Source organism: Diabrotica undecimpunctata, chromosome 5, assembly GCF_040954645.1.
Source record: "Diabrotica undecimpunctata isolate CICGRU chromosome 5, icDiaUnde3, whole genome shotgun sequence".
Lineage (NCBI taxonomy): Eukaryota > Metazoa > Arthropoda > Insecta > Coleoptera > Chrysomelidae > Diabrotica > Diabrotica undecimpunctata.
The window spans coordinates 55,942,465-55,966,008 of record NC_092807.1 but is presented as its reverse complement, the minus strand read 5'-3'; the positions used below and the strand labels follow the sequence as shown (position 1 = coordinate 55,966,008).

Sequence of the window (23,544 nt, the reverse complement as noted above, 5' to 3'; positions counted from 1 at the left end):
AATATTCAATTTTTTTTTGTAAAATTTAGATTTTGTCTAACTACGCTCCATATACAATTCCTCTAGTCTATGTAGTAGCTCCAGAAATATAGGATGTCAAGGTCATTCAAAACAACTTCTACGTAGACGATCTAATTGTAGGCTCTGATTTATTAACAGATATGTCCAATATTTGCAGGAAAGTTTCTTCAAACCTCAAACAAGGTTGTTTTGAACTACGAAAGTGTTTCTCTAACGAACCTCAAACTTTTATACATATTGCAGATTCCAATGTGCAACTTGATACATTAAACTTTATCCAAATCTGCTACAAAACGTATAATTCTATACAGTGTCTCACAGAATTTTGATCCATTAGGCTAAATAAGCCCTTGCTTTGCCACAGCAAAAATGCTTCTTTAAAAACTGTAGATGGAATGTTTATAATAATATGAGTCTATGACAGCATATATTCATACAATATGGTTAAATTTACGTGATGAGCTCAATACTATCAATACTATCACAATTCCCAGACATGTGAGATGTAATAACTTTGTCCTTTCTGAAATCAACACCTTTGGTGATGGAAGTCAGAAAGTCTATAGTGCCTGTTCATACATTTGAACTTTTATCAGACAGTTATTCATAGCCGTTCTATGGCTATGAATAACTGTTCTGATGAGACTTATTAAGTCGAAATACGTATCAACAGATACATAGACGCTTTGAACGTGAAATCAAATCTTTTCTGTCTTTTTGATTTTACATTTACTTTAGTTTCATAAACTTTTGATTTTATTTTATAATTTTTGTATATAAATAATTTGTATTGATTTGAATAACTGTCTAAAAAAGCTATACGCAGAGGAAGAACAAACGACGCTAGAACAGGAAACGCCAGAAATTACCACAAATCAAGAACTTAATATAAATGTACAGAAAGGTCGGAAAATACTTGAAAACCTGAAGAACAAACAAATAGCAGGTGAAGACGGGATACCAAACGTGTTACTGAAATATTGTGGAGCAGCAATAACAGAACAATTTACAACATTAATTAATACAATTATAAAACACAATAAAATATTCGAAGAATGGCAAACTAGCAAAATAATTCTACTATTCAAAACAGGAGATAAAAAACAGCCAAAAAATTACAGAGGTATAAACTTGTTAAATACTACGCTAAAACTACATCTAAAATTTTACAAGTGCTAATAAATTAGAGGATAAATTTAGCAGATAAACAACAGGGTTTTCGTAGTGGAAGATTGTGTACAGGTGCAATATTCGTTATAAAGCAAATTACTGAGAAATCACTAGAGCATTTGACAGAGTAGACTCAAAGCTGAGTAATCATCCATCTTCTGAATAATAGGGAAGCTTCCCTAAATATTATAAAAACTATCAAAAATATCAAAATAACAACTTAAAACTTAAAGTAAAGGGTAGATTGCTTAAACAAATACAACAGAGATATTTGCAGTATTTTGGACACATTGCTAGAAGAACAGGTACGATGGAAAAACTGATAGATGAGGGTAGAGTTGAAGGAAAGAGACCTAGGGGAAGATCTCCAAGCCGTTAAATAGATCAAATAAAAATACTGATTAACCAAGGGTTACATGAAGCCGAACAACTAACCCAGGACAGAGAAGGATGGAGAGAAATCGTGCAAAAACTGTAAGGGCTTGATGGTGTCACCACATCCCAAAAGGGATTTGGACTGAGGAGGAGGAGGATCAAAAATATCTACCAAAACAACAAAATGAAAGTCAGAATAGATGGACAACTTACAGAACCTATAGAAATAGTAAGCGGAATAAGACAAGAAGATTCGTTGAGCCCCATTCTCTTTAATTTGATCATGGATGTAATCATTAAAAGCGTTAACAAAGGAAGAGTCTATAGAATGGGAAACACAGAAATCAAAATACTCTGTTACGCAGACGACGCAATATTGATAGCCCAAGATGAAAATAGTCTGCAAAGACTGGTCCATAGATTTAACATAAGAGCAAAATTATTTAATATGACAATCTCATCTTAGAAAACTAAAACAATAGTAGTCAGCAAAAAACGAACCAGATGTAAAACAGAAACTAATGGCATCAGTATTGAACAAGTAATGGAAATAAAATACCTGGCAGTTACACTGTCTAGCTATGGAGACCTGGACAAAGAAGTGAGAGATAAAGTACAAAAAGCAAATAGACTGGCAAGATGCCTTAATAACACTATATGGCGAAACGGACATATTAACACTGGGATGCAATTAAGAATTTATAAGGCCATTGTAAGACCAATAATGGCATATGCCTCAGAAACAAGACCCGACACAGCCACAACGCAAAGGCTACTGGAAACTGCAGAGATGAGAGTACTAAGAAGAATTACAGGAAATACGCTGAGAGATCGAAAGAGTAGTGAAGGCATTAGTATTTATTTATTTAGCGTATGGCTACATCACAGGTTCATATATATATATATATATATATATATATATATATATATATATATATATATATATATATATATATATATATATATATATATGTATAAATTATATAAATTACAAACAACAGTAAATACAAAAATATTATTCTACAAACAAACATCTAGATTATAAATATATTCGATTGACTCTTTTGTAGCAGCCAGGAAATCCGAAGGGTTGCCGTTATAGGATCTAATCGGGCATTCCTCTACCATGTGTTTTACTGTTGCTTTTCGGCGCCGCAGTCGCAATTTGGTGATTCTATTTTTCTCCATCTAAAAAGTGAGTCCGAACATCTGCCACAGTTCGTCCTTATTCTATTGAGTGTAGTCCTAATTCGCCTCGGTTGGTTGAAGCCCTCAGGTTTGCTTGTAATACATGGCATGTTCCAGTTAGCTGGTGCAGCGATATTCTCCCATTGTTCTCTCCACCGTTCAGTTACATTAAAGTTTTCATCTACTAGCCTTTTTGCTGTTTTTAGAGGCGGGTGTCTTGAACGGAGCCTATTTATGTCTCTGGCGGAAGTTCCGATATGGGAGCGGAGCTCAGGATCAGTATTGATTTTTGTTAATTCCCTGACAAGGGCATGTTCCCAGCGGATGGGTGGTGGAGCTATATGACTTAAAGCTGGTAACCAGTAAGTGGGCGTGGCCTTGATTGTGCCCGATATAGTTCGCATGGTTTGGTTGAGTTGGACATCAACACGGTGAGTATGTGGACTGTTTATCCATACTGGTGCACAGTATTCCGCTACGGGGTATACCAGTCCTAATGCTGTCGATCTAGGTGTGGGTGCTAAGGAGCCCCATGTAGTGCCGCAGAGCTTTTGCAGGATGTTGTTACGAGTTCGGAGTTTTGCAGCAGTCTTAGTAAGATGCTCTTTAAAGTTTAGCGTTCTGTCAAGTGTAACACCTAAGTATTTTGGGTGTTTATTATAGTTAAGGAGTCTATCCTCAAAATGGATTTGAGGTTGATAGTTGGCCATCTTGTTGTTTAAATGGAAGCAGGACACTTCTGTCTTAGTTGGATTGGGTTGCAATCTCCATTTGCAGAAATAATTCCCTAGGGCATTTAAATCGTTTGTTACAATGCGTTCAGTGCCCTTGAATTCTTTATGACTTGCGGCAAGCGTCCAGTCGTCAGCGTATCCAAATTTTTTGATGTGGTTTCTGGCATGTCTGCTATGTAGAGGCTGAAAAGCATGGGAGCCAGCACGGATCCTTGTGGAAGTCATTAAAGACATTAGTAGAAAATGTAACGTAGAGTATATAAATGAATGGACACAAAATAGAAAAAAAAAGACCACTTAGGCAGAATGAAGAATACATAGCAAGAGATAAGTCACCAATCGGCAGAAGAAGTATCAGACAACCGCGCAAAATATGGAGTGACAACCTTCCATAGAGGTATTATTCCGCCAATGAACAAGCCGAATTGCTTATAAAGAGGAAGAAAAAGAAAAAGAAGACGAAGGAATAATTTGTGTAATGCATTGAAATGTATTTCAAGGCGGGTGGCATGTACGCGTCAATATACCCGAAATTGAGTTTAAATTCTATGCGCATAGACGCTACGCACTTTGAGAGTCAGAGTTCATAGTCAGAATAAAAGACACGCAAATTCATCTCGCTGTTTTAATGCAATAAATACATATCATTTATAGTGCCATTTCATTATATTCAGTAAATACAAGACTTCAAGCGCCAGCTATATATAGATTGCTAGATATAAATTGTGCTTCTTTAAATAAATAATTTACATTTTTGTCTCAATATTAAATATATCCTCACAGAAATAATCTGATATCATCTAAATATAGTAGATCTCTTAATTCTCCTTTCACTACCCACGAGCTAATATCTGCCTTAGCTAATAGCAAAAACAGAGCAGGTGGTCCTAATGATATTCCTTATGCATTTCTAAAGCATTTTGTCTAGTCATAGTCTCAATAAACTGCTAACTTTTTACAATCTAATTTGGAGATCACATAAATTTCCATCTCAATGGAGCAAGTTGATTGTTATACCAATACTTAAGCCAAATCAGGCAACTATTTTCCACAACTTTCTATCTCCCTAACATGCACCATCTGTAAGCTAATGAAAAAAATGATCAACAAACGACTTTTAAGGTATTTTGAAAAACAGAGCCAACTCTTCGCAAGAAATAATCTTGTATATACTACAAACTTATATCTCCAACGCAATTAATAGCAAACCAGATTTGATAGCAACTATCTTTGATATAGAAGGCACATTTGATACCGTTTCTAGAAACGCAATTGTCGACAAACTTTCTCCATGTAACCTAACTGAAAACATATACTTATTTATAAACATTTTTCTAACATCATATAAGGCTTTTATCAATAACTTCCTCTCTTCTCCACATATAATAATTATGATGATCCCATGTCCAAATTAGTAACGAAAAAGTCGATTGCCTTGAAAAAAAACTGCATCATCCATGCACCCTATAATTAATATACAAATCTGCAACTATCTAAAAGCATGAATGAAGAAGCTTAATCTACCCACCTGGCAAATTCACTTGAATAAAGTTACTTCAGCGCTGTATAAAATTAAACCTTCAGTGAATCTATTTACGTATCCTGGTTTATCTCGCAAAAATATGGTAATCATACGGAGATTGCGTATAGACATACCCATATAACACATGGCTATCTGATGACATTATCTCCACAACTAATATCTCAGCACTGTAATATGACTATTCGAATCAAACATACTTATCGAACGTCCTTTTAATAGCAAAATACGCCAACAGCTTGATATCAGTTCTATCTTCAAAGAGGTCCTAAACGGCACAGACCAAATCAACACGGTGATCAAATTCCTGGAGACAAATCAACTGCTAAACTTTATATAAATGTTTATTTTTTACTCTTTATGTTAAATGTTCACTACATTATTTGCAATTAAAATTATATATGCATACCGTGTAAACTGTAAACTGTAACTCGGGCCATTGACCATAGATGTCGCGTACACGTTAATTTAAATAAATAAACAAATATTTTGTTTTATTAGTAACAGAATCAACAATTTTTCTACTTAAACTCTTAATTTCTGTCATAGGTTTATTTGATTTTATACAGTAAAGAGTCCTCTGAAAATAACGTTTCAACTAACCTAGCAATTTGTTTCTGGTGATTCAAAAATTTCAGAATTTAGGTTATTAGGCTATTTTAAATAAAAATCTTGACTATAATGTAATGCTAAATGCTGTAAAAATTACCTTGATTTGATATCAGCATTATTAGTTTACCAAGGCATTCATGTATAGATTAAACATTTGTCTCGGTGTTTTGAGTTGCAGGTAGAATCAAGTTTATATCAAGAATTTTTTGTTAGACTAATTTTTTTTACTGCGTACGGATTTTTAGTAAATAAACAGTTCAATTAAAATTAAAACTAAAACTTTTATAGATTTATAGCTCAATCTTTTTACGATTTAATCTCAGATTGTTCTAATATTTATATAACTTACCTAATGTTATAAAACACAAAATAATATTTCAATTACTATGTATATTACTATCTGATAAATAACTAATACATTAACAAAATGAGAATAAATATTTTATAACTGTTCCGCCCACTAATTACGAAACGTGTGCGATTATAATATTTGAGTCACGATTTGTCATTCGTGTTGTACAGTTATAGAATATGTTATATTTTGGCATTCACTGTATTAAAAATACAGTTTTTATCTGTGGGCGAGAAGTAATCTAAAAAAAATGGCGATCTGCCAAACAGTACCAGGTCATGAATTTTACAAACCGTTCAAAAAGTTGTTAGGTTTGTCAGAATCTTTTTTCGTCGTAGATAACTTGAACAGTTTTAAAAGTAGTTACCCAATATAAACAAGAAATCGCTTAATTGTTTATAAAGAATAACAAAAAATAAATATAGTCCAGTCGTCAGAGAGTCGACCCCAAAAAATCATACGAACAAGCTGAATTTTGCCGCGAATATTAATTTTGGGACACCAAAAAAGATGCAAAAAAGTTAACCACTTTTGCCCCCGGACTTCTTTCTAAAATCCCCCTCGTAGGGAAGTAAAAACACAAAAAACTCGATTTATTATGAATTTGTTCGCCGTAGAAAAAAATGTTTCAAACAAAAAATGTAGCTGAGATAATTTTAAACAAAAATGTATATTGGCACTTTTTGTGTAAAATGAACCGTTCTCGCAGAAACAACGGTGATTTTGAATGTCGGTTACGTGCGCGATATCAATGTTCAATAAAATTTGTATCAGCTCGACGGTAAAAGTTCTTCTTCTTTTTGCTACATCTCGATACTGCTGTACGGAGTAGAGACTTGGACTTTAAACAAGAGCAATACCGATAAACTAGAGGCCTTTGAAATGTGGATATACAGAAGAATTTTGAAAATACCTTTGACAGACAAAATAACAAATAGTGTAGTTCTTTGAAGAATGAACAAAGAACGGGAGCTGTTGATCACCATCAAGAGAAGAAAGTTGAAATATATTGGTCATGTGATGAGAGGAAAAAGTCTACCTTTTGCAGATTATTAACTTACCATTATAGGGGCACTTTTTGATAAGTTAATTTGTAAAAATTGTTTTTTTTAAACATGAAAAAACAGAAATATAAACCCTTTAATTAAGGATCCTCAAAGGGTGACATTTTCCTAGTTCAGTTCCTGATAAGAAAGGGAAGCGATGTGTCGTTTGTAGCCACAGAAAATACCAGAAAAAAAGTAGCAAATCGAAATAGTCGTTAAAAAAAAACTCATTAAAAAACATTTTTTGGTTATTTATTTGTTTATTTATAGGCGACGTATATATAAGGCAATGGTACTCTAAGCATAAAAAACCTTTGAGATTCAGGGACCAACATGCAAATTAAGGCCCAGAATAGAAATGGTTAAATAACATTTGTAATTTTGAATATAATTAACCTGTCTTTTTCTATTTTTTAAGATGTTTTTGCTCTAACATTGATCTTGATTAACCTGACGAACAGAGACGTAAAGGCGAGAGACTCATCCATAAAGAAAAACTGGTGATTGCTAATATTTTTAATTACTTTGCAAAATCAATGAAAATATGTACTGATGTTGTGGCTAAAGCAAGCAAATATTACGTTGCACAGAACGTTGCGTATACGCTGTAATAAAAGTGAATAGAAAGCAGCCAATATTCAAGTTACAAGAAATTTAGCAAACTCAAGAAAGTTCGAGAAAACAGTCGTACGAAAACTTACGATAAAAGCTTACAATCGTTGATTAGACGTGAAGTACATGATTTTTTTATTCAAAATTTTTTGTATACATTTAATTTTATCCTCCAAGCAATCAATGATAAAGAAGATCTTCCCAATTTTATACTTCCAACTTTACATAGCGTTTGGCATTATATTGGCTTTGAGTATAAGAAAGTTGAGAGTCTCAGAGTACATATATCAAAAGCCAGGAACGATAATACTTATCAAAAATTGTTAAATATAACGCTGATAAATTAAAGTGTACTAATGGCGAACGAAACTTTCAAATAAGCTTAGATCGTAAACTAACAGAAAATCCTAGCAGTAGACTAGGAGCATGTAGAAGAATATCGAGTAAAGAGAAAAGAAAAAAATTAAAGCTCAGAAACAGCCAGACAACCAATTAATATATTATAGTTCGAAGAAATAAAAAAATTAAACAAATAACACGGATACGGACAGAGAATTTTAAAAATAATTTAACATGAAAAGAAAGGTTTTCAGGGCTCATAGTGGAATTATATTATAGTGGAACAATATATAAGAAATTAAACAAATTATAGCTTTTAGTGATTGATTTGATAATAAATATGTATTAGTACATAAAGTTTAAAATGCATTAAATTTATCTCTACTATTAAATTTACCTACTAATAGAATGTCTGACATTTTGCACCACACAATTTTAAAAGTACGTTGAGTGTCATCTATTTTACCACAACCTAATTTAACCTGTTTTCATCGTTATGATGCGATGGAAGTTTTTTCCCATATTTTAATAGAATTTTATTCAACCGAACGAGCTACTTCGGGTAGTGACACTAACGAGACTGTAAAGGACAGACAAAATCGATTTTTCAGATTATATCCCTTTACCGGAGACATTCGAGATTGATGGATTAGTAATAACAGATGGTCTTCATATTTTGGGATTCCGGAAAATAATTTATCCACTATAGTTTTCATTAATGTTCTTCTGCGGTATAAAATTAGATAACTTACTATAAACTTTCGGGGTATTGTCATGTGGTAAGCTATTTAATTGTCATTAGAAAATATGCATGCAATAATGATGGATTTAAAAGAAATAAATATGACATAATCAAACAGGAAATATTTAGTTTTTTAGGGAAGAAATATAATCCGAATAGAGGAGAAGGAGAAGGAGAAGGAAAAGAGTTATGACAATAAATAATTCCAACACGATTACCCCAAATAAATAATAACATACACCATTACAAGTGCAATAATGAGAAATCAAATAACCAATAAGTAATGAGATCAGAAATCTCATTTTATAAGACTCTTTAAAATGATAACTATTTTAATGCGAATAAGCCACAATTAAAGGTTAAAATAAGTTTATTGACGTTTTAATGTCCACTTTGGAAATCGTTCAGACTTTTCACATAAAACGTAATTAATGCAGTCTTTTTCAAAACTCGCAAATATAATGCTCTTGTATGGATCCAGTGTAGTCGATATATGCCCAGAGATTACATATTTATAACGCATTGGATTCATATAACGCATTGAATCCATAGCTCTCCACGGGTATTACTTATCTATACTGTTACATCAATGACTGAGTGACGCATATAATTATACAGATTACAGTTATCAGCTTCATCGCTTTCAGATATTCTATTGTCATTTGTTCTAATATTGTGCATCTTCCAGGAATTGTACCTATACTACCTGCCTTTTTAGTTTGTCTGAGTATAAGGTCGAACACCAAGTAAAGCATGGAATGTTGAACTGGAAACGGAATGTCGAACTGGAAATGGATATACTTAAGTAGATTAAGTCTTCTCTTCTTTTTCTTTTTATTATGTAGACACGACTCTGTTTTTCAATGAGCCTCCAGTAAATTGTCATTCCATTGTTTTCGTGGTATTCCTACTGATCATCTTCCTATTAAACATCCGGCTCTGGCCGTGATCTAATCGAGTAACGACGAGAAGTAGTTCCACCAGGCTTGAGAATGGCAAGTGAGACCTTGCCGAAACGTCGACAAAGCAATGGTTTTCAAGAAAACCAGCATTTTACAACGCGGAGTCAAACCCGGAAAAAATAGTGACAGCACATATAGCTCCCGCGGAAACCTTAAAACAAACATATATATATATATATATATATATATATATATATATATATATATATATATATATATATATATAATAAACTAAGGTACCAAAGTGGAGAAATAAAAGACAAAGAACATTTTATGTCATCAATTAATTCTCTTTGGCAAAAACGTTCGGCGAAACAATTGATACTCATTAGAGTCTTTCTTGCAGATTTCCCCAATATTTAAGAGTTTACTATATATATATATATATATATATATATATATATATATATATATATATATATGTATATATATATATATATATATATATATATATATATATATATATATATACATATGTATATAAAATAAATGTTACCTAATGCTTGTAATGCCAATGGAAATATTCAACGTTTAACATAAAAGTTATCAACAAGTTTCGGCAACATGTTACTGAGGACGGGCCTTTTTAACTTAGACGTTAAATAGAGGTGCAGATTGTCGCAAAATATGCGGGTGTTATATTACCAGATCCAGAGCATCCAGATCCCCCACCAAATGAAAGAGGTTACTGCAAATATTGTAAAAGGCCTAAATTTTTTTGTAAATTGTGTAAGTGCCATCTTTATCTGGAGCCTATTATAGCCTATTGAGCGGAGTGTCTAAACCAAAATTAAAAAAAAAAGTTCTAGTTTAGGTCACTGTCGTTTTTGCTGGTAAAGAATTTTGGGGTTAAAATTTGTGTTGTATTAGAACTTAATTATTATTTTAATAGAACAAATACGTTTTAAATGTTTGTTTTTATAGAAAACGGTGTTATTGATTTTTAAATATAAATAGGTCAAAACGTAAGAGTTTTTTTTATCTTTGAGTATTTCAAACGTTAAAAAAAAATACCCTGTTTTTGATTTAATGTATATAAACGTATGTTTTAATAAAAAATATTTTTGTAACACGTAATATATATATATATATATATATATATATATATATATATATATAAATATATATATAAATATATATATATATATATATATATATATATATATATATATATATATATATATATATATATATATATATATATATATATATATATATATATATATATATATATATATATATATATATATATATTGATACGATTAGGGTTTATAGAAAATAATTTATAAGTTATATACTACATAATATTAGATATAAAAAAGTATTTGATTATTTTAAATAAGTTATATACTAGAGAATTTTATAAAAATATATTTATGTGAGGGCATTTTAAGAAATTAGCATATAATAATTGTAAAAAGTTGTATTTTAATGTTGTAAATAGATTTAAGTGAGCCATGTGCATAGGCAACCAAAAATACTCTCGAAGTGACAGATAGAAATTAAGAATTATAAGAAATATAAAGTGGGGTTATATTGTTTGAAATGTGGATTTTATTAAATTAGAGTGTTAGTTACTAATTTGAATGTTTATTCTGATCTGAAAAGCCTAAATGTCAACAAAATTATTAATGGAACATTAACGAATTCTCCAGAGTGCAGAGTGTGACCATTGTTTACGGTCGAACATTCTGGAATAATGATTATGTCGGTGGATGGAACAGATATTTTTTTCGAGAACATCCATATCGAAGAAATAGAACGAAATTGGAACATGATCTCTTGCCAGATGATTCTGGAATATCCAAAAGGATATAAATACCCGTGATTTGAATTCAAGATGGCAGTTTTTAGTCAGAAGTCAGGCCAGTTCATTATGAAAGTTAGTAGACACACTTAGTTAGTGAATAGTGAAGTAAATTGTTCAGAATTTTCAAGAAGTCAGTCAGAAAAGTTTAGTAAGAAATATGAAAGTTAGTTGGAGTCAGTGAATCAGGTACAAATAGTCAAATTGTTTAATATAGTGAGTTAAATGAAGATTAAAAATTATGCATATAATTTAATGCACATTTATAATTATACACAAATAATTATTGAAGATTATAAAAGTATATTAGAAGAATATTAGATGGACATTGGAAGGAATTAAAATTATATTATGATTGGAGATTAGTATAAATCAACTTATAATAATTGGATATTGGTATATTGAAAAGAAGAATAAATATAAATGCTGTTTGCTGGTTTGGTTGGTGGTGTATAAATGCTGGTGAAGAAAACTATATCTTAAATTGGTAGAAGCTGATAACTGGAAAAAGTAATTTCACAAAAAACAAGGATAACTGAAGTACGAAGACATTCAGTGGTGATTAGAATCTATATAGTAGAAAACAGTTCATTTAGGCATTCAGTGAAAGAAAGGTACAAAATTTTGTTAATATAATTTAGTTAGTGTCATAACAATTTTAATTTTGAAGATAGTTTGTTTAAATTTTACATTGTCTATAGAATTTAATTAGTTTTATAAGAATATCAATTTAAAGATAGTTTATTTTAAATTTACATTGGCTAGGTTAGATATATATGTGTGTTTCATAATAGTTATAATAAAGATAATTTAAAAAAGTACTTACAAACTAATTCTTTGAGAACCGCGATAAAAACCCTATATATATATATATTATTAAAAATACTCATTGCTCATCATTCAAACAAAAAACACATCATAACAATATATATATATATATATATATATATATATATATATATATATATATATATATATATATATATATATATATATATATATATATATATATATAAAGTAGTTAGGTATTATTGACTGACACGTTATGTAAAATAAAGTTTTATTTTGAGGTTGCAGTCATTAATAGGGCAGGAAAGTAAAACTCCTTGTTCTTTATTCAAGCTTTCGCAAAATTTATTTGCTTCTTCAGGATATGCTAAAATATGGTAACAGTAAATACAACGAAATTAGAACTAAATAGCATTGTATAAAACTAGTAAAAAAGAAAAACTTACAACATGAGGTTAATCCATTAAATTTTCAATTTTGCAAAACATTAAAACTTAACTTATTTTAAAAATTATACAGTTATGTAAGTACAATATTCCAATTTAATTTAATTTTGTAAAAATTCATTTTGACATTGATTGTTTGATTTATGTCAGAAAGACACTCGTTTCTGTTTATTATATTTTTTGTTGTTGATAACTAGCTCTTGATTGTTATTATGGTTACGTACAAAGTGGCGCCAAATATGAATATTTAAATTTTTTGAAATTCTAATATTTATAGTCAGAAAATCTAATATTAGATTTTCTGACTATAAATATTAGAATTTCAAAAAATTTAAATATTCATATTTGGCGCCACTTTGTACGTAACCATAATAACAATCAAGAGCTAGTTATCAACAACAAAAAATATAATAAACAGAAACGAGTGTCTTTCTGACATAAATCAAACAATCAATGTCAAAATGAATTTTTACAAAATTAAATTAAATTGGAATATTGTACTTACATAACTGTATAATTTTTAAAATAAGTTAAGTTTTAATGTTTTGCAAAATTGAAAATTTAATGGATTAACCTCATGTTGTAAGTTTTTCTTTTTTACTAGTTTTATACAATGCTATTTAGTTCTAATTTCGTTGTATTTACTGTTACCATATTTTAGCATATCCTGAAGAAGCAAATAAATTTTGCGAAAGCTTGAATAAAGAACAAAGAGTTTTACTTTCCTGCCCTATTAATGACTGCAACCTCAAAATAAAACTTTATATTATATATATATATATATATATATATATTTGTTATGGATCAGTTTATCGATCAAAAATAGAATAGAGTTTTTTTTTATTTTAATATATAGCGGGCATATAAGTTAAAATACAACCCTGTACTTATTTGTAATCGTTAGCATAAGAAAAGACATTGTTTCCGTGACGGACTAGTTTTTCCTTGAAGGACTAAGTGAATAGTGAAAGGACAATGGAATTCGTGTAATTATATATTTAAGGAATAAACTTTGTAATTGTATTTTGCTGTGAACATTTTTCGAAAGTAAATAAGAATTAGATTTAGATATGAGATAACAAGAATTTGGAAGCTTATTTCGGTTGAAAAAGGCAAAATTGTTAATGGTTTCTGAAAAGTAATTTGAGTGAAATTAGTTTATTTGTTTTAAATATTATGTTGGAAATTTTCTGAATCGAAAATTAGTGGGAAAGATGAATGCTTATGATTGGTTAAAAAGGAATGATGGGGGATGAGAGAGTTTGAGAAGGTTGTCTGGGGAGATTGAAAAGATTATTATGTTACCGGCAGACCAAAAGAGAAGACGTGTTTTTTTGTGTAGTCAATCGGAGTAAGAGTGTTTTTCGTTCGTTAGTGAAAAAGGTGGAAGCTGAGAGCAGATCAAAAACGAGAAGATTGATACCTCTTTTGAGTCTGCATAGTCCACGAGATCTAATTGAGAAAGAAAGGAGAATTTGTGAATAAAGAGTACCGGTCAAAAGAGGCTTGGGCTTGTGTTTTCGGAGGGGTAGTTTGCTGGTATGCGGTTTGGATCGATGCTGGGAACGGGAAAGATTTGATGGTAGCCGGACATAATCAATCAAGGAAGGAACTGTGGTTTGATCGAGAGGAGACATCATTGGTGTAAAAAAAATAAAGGTCAGTCAAATAATTTGAATGAAAGAAAACTTTAAGACATTCTAAAGATAAAATCAAATATAAGCATACGAACTAAGATTCCAAGTTTTAAAGAGTTATTTTTTTGTGAATAAATTATATTTTTTATATGGTAAATTTTTTAGTAGATATTATTATAAAACAGATCAATAGATAGTTTGTTAATTAAAATTAAATTTAGAGTATAGGAATTTGTTGGGAAAGATAATTGCCCACAAAAAGTTATTTATTAACATTCACCGTATGGTTATTAAAAATAAATAATAATTTGTGTGCATATTTATGTTGTTTTAATGTTAGTTCCATTTCCTGTTCTATCCCGATTATGAGCAACTAGAAAATACTGAACCCACTAGAAGAGATATATAAAGTAAACTGATTAAAGTAAAATTAAAAAGGCACCCTGAGAATTTTTAATAGTAATTGAATTGTATGACTCTGCATAAATTAGTGAACTAATTAATTAAATAATTGGATTAATTAAATTAGTCTTAGTCAATAATAAAACATCATAAAGCAGATCACAACAACATGGCGAGCCAACGTGGGGCATAAAAGTATCTCTAGTTGAGAATTTGAAGGATCAGAAACGGAAAACAGGTGATTGAGAGAATTTATTTGCCCGTCGGAAAGAATTTGATATATTTATTTGAAAATTTATGAAATTATTTGAGATAATTTATCTAGGTACAATTTTACATTTATTCTATTTTTGATTGATTTAATTTTTTGATGAATTTAAAATTTATGTGATAAATTGATAATATTTGGGGGAGAAATATTTGTCGTGTTCTGCAACATAGAGAGTGTTGTAAAATTTCACATTTGGCGGGGACAAAAAAAACAGTAACAAAAAGAAACAACATGTCGACCACAAGGAGTCAAAGCAAAATGCAAGAAAGAAACGAGGATAACAGATTAGAAGAAACAATTGTTGAAGAAGGATCGGATAATGAAGGAAATGCTACAATAAGGGAGGAAAGAAAAGAAACAGGGATGTTAGAAAAATTATTAGCAATGATGCAAATACAGACACAAACAATGAATGAAACATCAAAGAAAATGGATAAAATGGATAGAAATCAACAAGATACAAAACAAACACTGGAAGAAAACAACAGGAATATAGAGCAGCGTCTGGAAAACTATGAACAGGAAATTAAAGGATGTGTTGAGGGGATAAAGAAAGAACTGATAAAACAGATAGAAGAAATAACCCTAAACAATGCAAAACAAGAGACAGAGATTAAAGATATCCAAAATGAAATGAAGGAGATACGAAATTGCCAGAAAAAGGAACTAGAGAAATTAGAAACAAAATTTGAAAACGCGTTACAAGAAGATATGCGAGAAATAGAATGAAAAATGGAGGAAATCAAGAAGGAACAAAATTCCGGGGAAAGAAGGGAAATGGTTATCCATGGAACAAGCGAGGTAAAAATACAGTTTGGCGAGGACGTAAAAAAATTACACCCAGTAATTTTCATCAACAATTTAAAAAAGAAAGGACGACATATCGGTAATTTCGAAACAGCAAAGGAAACGATAAGGAACCATCTTAAAGATGAGGCAAGTTTATGGTTTGATAGCAAAGAAGAAGAATTGCAAAATTGGCAAACATTTGAACAAAAATTTCTGAATTATTTCTGGGGAAAAATACAACAGATAGAGATAAACAAGGAATTACAAAATGGGAGATACCAGGATAGTATGGGTATATCAGAAAAAACATATGCCCTACAACTATACAACAATGCAAGACACTTACATTACAACTATTCGTTCGAACAGCTAGTGGAACTAATAGCCAGACATTTTGAAGATACGTTAGAAGATCACATAACTCTACAAAACTACAAAGATATTGACAGTTTATGTCAATTCTTACAAATACGAGAAGCAAAATTAAGAGAAAGAAAAATGAGGAGAACGCAAGAAAATTATAGACAACGAGAAAATCAAGACTATAGAGATAGAGGACAAAACTTTAGGAGAGAGTACACAAGAAGAGAATTTGTCCCGAGGAGGGAAAACGAAAGTAGAGACAACGGAAGAGTAAACTATGAACAAAGAAATCGGCAATGGAACGAAAACAGATATCGAGAGAACCAGAATAGAAACAACACTCGCACATATCAGGAAAAACGAAATAATAATAGAACGAATGAACCGGAAAATCGCGGAAACCGATACGGGTCCGAGAGACCAAGAGAAAATAGAAGAGCGGTCAACAACACACACATAGAGGAATGTGAGGATGAGAGACAAAGCGACCGAAGTAGAGGCGAACAAGAACAGCAAGCGTCTTTTCACGAAGGCGCTCACTAAAGACAAAGAAACAAACAGGAATTTTTTGTCACCCGAAGGAATTTATTAAATTGGCAGAAAATAAGGACAAAACAAGTGGAGCAAATCTGAAATTTGTAGATGGGTTTATCAACGAGACACCGATTAAAATTATGATTGATACTGGATCGGAAATTACACTGATCAACAGAAAACTAATAGAGGAAGTTAATTTAACGAATTTAATTTACAAAATTCCCAAGGTAAATTTAGTGGGCGCAAATAAACGGACTTTGGCAACGATAAATGAAGGAATACGAATAAAAGTACGATTAGATAAGAAATTTTATGCACTACAATGTGTTGTGATGCCAAACATGTTGCATGATATAATCGTAGGAGTGGATGAGTTGGCAGAAAAACATGTGGTGATAGATTTCAAAAATAACACGATGAAAATCACAGAGGAAAAAGAAGAAGAACAGGACAGTAAGGAAATGGAAAAGGAAAATGAGAAACGGAAAATTGATTTAGATAAAGAACAAACGGTGAAAATGAATTTGGCAATGAAGCAAGGAGAGAGAACAAAGAGGATATTGGCAAAAGAAAGTGAAAAGTGGGTGTCCTCAAAAGAAGAGATGAGCCCAGAAGAAGAAAAAGAAGAAAGATTAACAAAAGAAGACGAAAGAGGTACAATTGAAACAGTGGTATTTGAAGAGGTATGCGAAATGGAGGAGGCAGAATACAAGATAAATATGTGCAAAGAAATTGAGGAAAAAGAAAGAAAATTGATGTGTGGAGAAGAAAAGGAAAAGGAATTGCGTGTAATATTGAGAAAGTATGAAGATTTAATAAATGAAGAAAACAGAGTAGCCAAAAAGTATGAACATTCATTTGAGGTTAAAGACTTAGGAAATTTTCGATCGAAAACTTATCCGATCCCATATAAATACCGACATGAGGTGAAAGGAGAAATTAAAAAAATGTTAGAAGATCAAATCATAGAGAGATGTGACTCGCCGTACATCAACCCAATCGTTTCACAACCACAATCGTGGTTGTGAAAAAAAGCAGTGGAGAATTGAGGCTCTGTTTGGATGCCCGGAATATAAATCAACACACGGTATCTCAATATGAATCACCTCTCAACATCGAAGCTATTTTTGGGAGAATTACGGGAACACACATGTTTTCTAAAATTGATTTGAAACATAGTTTTTGGTTAATACCGTTAGCAGAGAGATGTAGAAATTACACCGCTTTCTCAATCGATGGTATTGTATACCGTTTTAAAGTAGTACCTTTTGGATTACAAAGTGCGTGTGCAGCATTGGTAAGAGCTCTCCATAGAATATTAAATAAATATGAAGATTTCATAGTGCACTACATCGACGACTTACTCATTTTTTCACCAGATACATCAAGTCATTTGGAACACATAAAGATTATTTTGGGAGAATTGGACAAGGCCGGATTAAAACTGAATATTGAAAAATGTCATCTTTTTCAAAAAGAAGTGACATATTTGGGATTTAAATTGGGCACACAAACAGTTAGTTTAGCCGGGGACCGGGTAAAACTCATAGATGAATACCCAAGACCAACGAATTTAAAAACATTGAGAGGTTTTTTTGGGACGATCAACTATTTTAAAAAACTAATTCCTGATTTAAGCCAGAAGGAAATTCCTCTGATAAAATTATTGAAGAAGGGTGTTAAATGGAATTGGAAAGAAGAACAAGAGAAATCTTTTCAAATTTTAAAAGAGGAATTCTCGAAAGGAACGAAAATATATCATCCCATGTACAATTTGCCTTTCATACTACGAACTGATGCATCCATACAAAAATTTGCGGGAGTTTTGTCGCAAATACAAAACAATCAAGAAGTGCCGATTTGTTTTATTTCCCGGGTGACAAAAACACACAAAAGAAAATACAGTGTGACTGAACTAGAGTTTGCTAGCGTACTTTTCTGTGTAAATAAGTTAAGATTTTATCTGTTGGGAGCAAAATTCACAATCGAAACTGATCATGCAGCTTTGGTACATATAATGAAAAATCGTCTGGTTAACAATCGTATACATAGAGGCATTTTGTTACTACAGGAGTATGACTTTGAGTTTCGATATATAAAAGGAAAAGACAACATTATAGCTGACGCTCTCACAAGGGATGAAGACTCGGGGAAAAAGGAAGTAATTGCTTTTCATGTAGGACTGAACATTTTGACACAAGAGGAAGGTGTATTTTCGTTAAACGAAATTAGAACAAATCAAGAAGACCTGGAAGAAAGAGAAAAAAGAAGAGCGGAGAGTGAAAACGGTATATTTTTTAAACGAATTGATGGAAAGGAACTATACGTGATAACACAGACATTGGCAGAAAGGATCATACAGAAATTACACGAGGACAATGGACATGTCGGCAGCAGGAAGGTTTGGCTGGTTTTTCGCGAAAACTATATATGCCGAAAAGATTACCGGATTGCAAAAGAAGTTACCCAAAGATGTGAAACATGTCAAAAATATAAAAGCAGAAATTTCCGAAATAAAAATGTGGCTAAAAATATTGTATCCCACTAAAAATTAGACATTGTAGCAATAGATATGTAAAGTGATCTGATAATGACCACGCAGAGGAACAAACATATTTTGGTGATGGTAGATATTTTTTCGAAATATGTAAAGCTATACACATGCCGTACGACAAAGGGGGAAGAAATTATGAGAAAAATAGACAATTTTATAGCCACCGTAGGAACACCAAGGAAAATTCTTTTAGACAATGCTACGTATTTCCGGAGTGACCGATTCAAGAGACAGTTGCAAGACAGGGGAATATGGACAAATTTTGTCAGCATCCGACATCCTAAAAGTAATCCGTCAGAACGTTTTATACAAGAAACTACAAAATTCCTCCGCATTGCTGCCATTGGACAACATCGACGATGGGATAGGAAAGTGGCAGAAATCGAAAACTACTTGAACACCACTCCAAGTACGGTGACAAAAGAGACGCCGGAATATGTCATGAAGGGTATTATGCCAGTACGGCCATGGGAAGAACCGGAGCAGAGAGAGTATCAAATAGTATTGGAAACTGTCCGAAGGAGGCTGCAGCGCAGTAATGAAAAATATCTCCAAAGGCAAATCCAGAATAGAAAACGAAGACCAGTGACTTTCCAGAAGGGAGAAAAGGTGCTTGTAAGGGCGTTACGAGTATCAAATCTCACGGGGGATGTGTGTGCAAAGCTAATGCCTATTTTCGAGGGTCCATACATCATACAAAATGAAAATGGAATAAACAGCTATGTTCTTAGACATGTAGAATCAGAAAAGATACTAGGAGTTTACAATATCCAGGATGTGTACAAATACCATGAATAAAAATAGTATAGATTTTAAGATGGAGTAATAAAAATTTAGGATAGGATAAAATGACTACAAAAGAAAAAGTTTGTGTTGAGAGAAAATAATATTTTTTTTGGTTACACTTAAAACAAAAAAAAGAATATTTGTATCTCAAAACAAGGCGGGGATTTGTTATGGATCAGTTTATCGATCAAAAATAGAATAAAGAGTTTTTTTTTTATTTTAATATATAGCGGGCATATAAGTTAAAATACAACCCTGTACTTATTTGTAATCGTTAGTATAAGAAAAGACATTGTTTCCGTGACGGACTAGTTTTTCCTTGAAGGACTAAGTGAATAGTGAAAGGACAATGGAATTCGTGTAATTATATATTTAAGGAATAAACTTTGTAATTGTATTTTGCGGTGGACATTTTTCGAAAGTAAATAAGAATTAGATTTAGATATGAGATAACAAGAATTTGGAAGCTTATTTCGGTTAAAAAAGGCAAAATTGTTAATGGTTTCTGAAAAGTAATTTGAGTGAAATTAGTTTATTTGTTTTAAATATTATGTTGGAAATTTTCTGAATCGAAAATTAGTGGGAAAGATGAATGCTTATGATTGGTTAAAAAGGAATGATGGGGGATGAGAGAGTTTGAGAAGGTTGTCTGGGGAGATTGAAAAGATTATTATGTTACCGGCAGACCAGAAGAGAATACGTGTTTTTTTGTGTAGTCAATCGGAGTAAGAGTGTTTTTCGTTCGTTAGTGAAAAAGGTGGAAGCTGAGAGCAGATCAAAAACGAGAAGATTAATACCTCTTTTGAGTCTGCATAGTCCACGAGATCTAATTGAGAAAGAAAGGAGAATTTGTGAATAAAGAGTACCGGTCAAAAGAGGCTTGGGCTTGTGTTTTCGGAGGGGTAGTTTGCTGGTATGCGGTTTGGATCGATGCTGGGAACGGGAAAGATTTGATGGTAGCCGGACATAATCAATCAAGGAAGGAACTGTGGTTTGATCGAGAGGAGACATCATGACATCATTGGTGTAAAAAAAATAAAGGTCAGTCAAATAATTTGAATGAAAGAAAACTTTAAGACATTCTAAAGATAAAATCAAACATAAGCATACGAACTAAGATTCCAAGTTTTAAAGAGTTATTTTTTTGTGAATAAATTATATTTTTTATATGGTAAATTTTTTAGTAGATATTATTATAAAACAGTGGGAAACAGTTATAAAACATTGTAAAACATTGTTGGGAAAGATAATTGCCCACAAAAAGTTATTTATTAACATTCACCGTATTGCTTATTAAAAATAAATAATAATTTGGGTGCATATTTATGTTGTTTTAATGTTAGTTCCGTTTCCTGTTCTATCCCGATTATGAGCAACTAGAAAATACTGAACCCACTAGAAGAGATATATAAAGTAAACTGATTAAAGTAAAATTAAAAAGGCACCCTGAGAATTTTTAATAGTAATTGAATTGTATGACTCTGCATAAATTAGTGAACTAATTAATTAAATAATTGGATTAATTAAATTAGTCTTAGTCAATAATAAAACATCATAAAGCAGATCACAACAATATATATATATATATATATATATATATATATATATATATATATATATATATATATATATATATATATATGTATATATATATATATACGTGTGAAACACATTACCTACGATAAAATTAATTCTGGCATACATAAAATAGTATTAAACTGATTAAAAGAAATATTTTCTATGATAAATTGTGTTGTGCCAAAGAGTAATTCTAAGAGGTTATTGTAAAGAGTAACCTAATACCTTTGAAATAATGTTTGGCCAACAACGTTAATTAAGAAATTTAGGAAGTAAGGTATTGATTACAAGAGAATCTTCGCTCTAGAGTAAAATTAAATTTTCTGACAAGGTAAATATTCAAGTGGATGCCAGATTTATAAAACAGATTGCACAGTAATTTTTTATATATCATTAGAACCGTTCAATAGTTTATCTACTAATGAAGAAGGAAAACAAAAAATAATTTACAAAATAAACGGAATTTATGTCTTTATACAAATTATTCCTTATCCTTTTTATTAAATCCCTTTTAGTACCTGAATATTTGCTTAATACATTTTACTTTTTCAACTTCACAAAGTTCTATACTAACCGGTTAATGATGTCAAACTCAAAAGTTCGTCTTTAGTCATATTTCTTGCAAATAGTTAGTGTTTTTTTTTTTTCAGAAACAGAGATTTTGCAGTCCCTGCAGATCTTTTTAATTTGACATGTTTGTCGACCACGTGAGCTCAATAAACAATGAGAAGGTCACGTGGTCGATAAACCCAGGCCATTGAACAGTTATGCAGGGACTACTTTACGTCAGTTTTCTCTGTTGCACTGGGGGAACACGACTGTACTGCAGCAGTCAGTCTATCTTATATTATATGTCTATGTATACACTCGCTGCAAAAATAATTTGCTCGGGAAAAAAAAAAGATTGTACTGAATCGATAAATTCAACATTAAAATCTAACTAAAGAATGATTTCATAAAATAAAAGTCTTGAGAATGGCACAATTATCTACACGGCAGATAAATGTCCTCTTGATTTATTGTTTTCTTTTTTTAATTTGGAATCATTTATATCGAACTAAATATATATTTGCTCTTATAACTAGATATATGAAAAAGAAATCCAATTAAAAGTTGGAGAATTAGACATATGTATTAGTAACACTAAGAATTAATAAAGTGGCGCAAATTCATGTGGAAATCAAAATATTTCTGGCCTTTTTATATGAGGTCTTTCAAAGGACTCTAGATGTTATTGCCTCAGGCAGAATAATTAGAGAATTTGGACAAAGCTTTTATTGACTACGCCAAGGCATTTGACCGTTGTCAGCACCAGAAGATGGTCACCGCACTACAAAGAGTAGGATTGGTTGAGAAGGACATTCGGATCATCATTAATTTATACTGGAACCAGCGTGCTTAAGTCAAGGTCGAAGACCAGCTGACCGACCAAGTGAAGATCATGCGAGGAGTAAGGCAAGGATGTGTGCTATCGCCGACTCTTTTCAATATATACTCTGAGGAGATTTTTAATGAAGCCCTCATAAACCTAGACATGGGAATCCGAGTGAACGGTGAATACATCAATAATATCCGCTACGCCGATGACACTGTGTTACTAGCAACCAGCCTAAACGATCTGCAGGCCTTACTAGACCGAGTGCGAACTGTGAGCGTAACATACGGACTGAACCTTAATATTAAGAAAACTAAATTTATGGTTGTTAGCCGTACAAATTTAGATCCCGGGGCACTAATGGAAGGTAGTGAAGAGATCCAGAGACTTGACAGATTCACTTACCTCGGAACTACCCTCAACGTACAATGGGACTACGTTTAAGAGATTAGATCCAGAATTGAAATGGCACGGTCTACATTTATTAAGTTGAAATCCTTGTTGTGCTGCAGTGATC

General features: G+C 31.6%; 2 protein-coding genes across 2 annotated transcripts in view; both read right to left on the bottom strand.

Moving 5' to 3' along the window:
• Nucleotides 1–6,108, bottom strand: part of LOC140441322 (spermine oxidase-like) — a 69,785-nt gene extending 63,677 nt beyond the window's left edge. Inside the window, exon 1 of the mRNA XM_072531970.1 lies at nt 5,990–6,108. The gene's annotated coding sequence lies outside the window, so the exon portion shown is untranslated. The remainder of the gene's footprint in view (nt 1–5,989) is intronic.
• LOC140442201 (uncharacterized) lies at nt 2,700–3,722 on the bottom strand. Its single transcript, XM_072533279.1, has one exon. It carries the CDS (start codon nt 3,720–3,722, stop codon nt 2,700–2,702), a length of 1,023 nt encoding a protein of 340 aa, XP_072389380.1.
• Nucleotides 6,109–23,544: the final 17,436 nt, after the last annotated feature.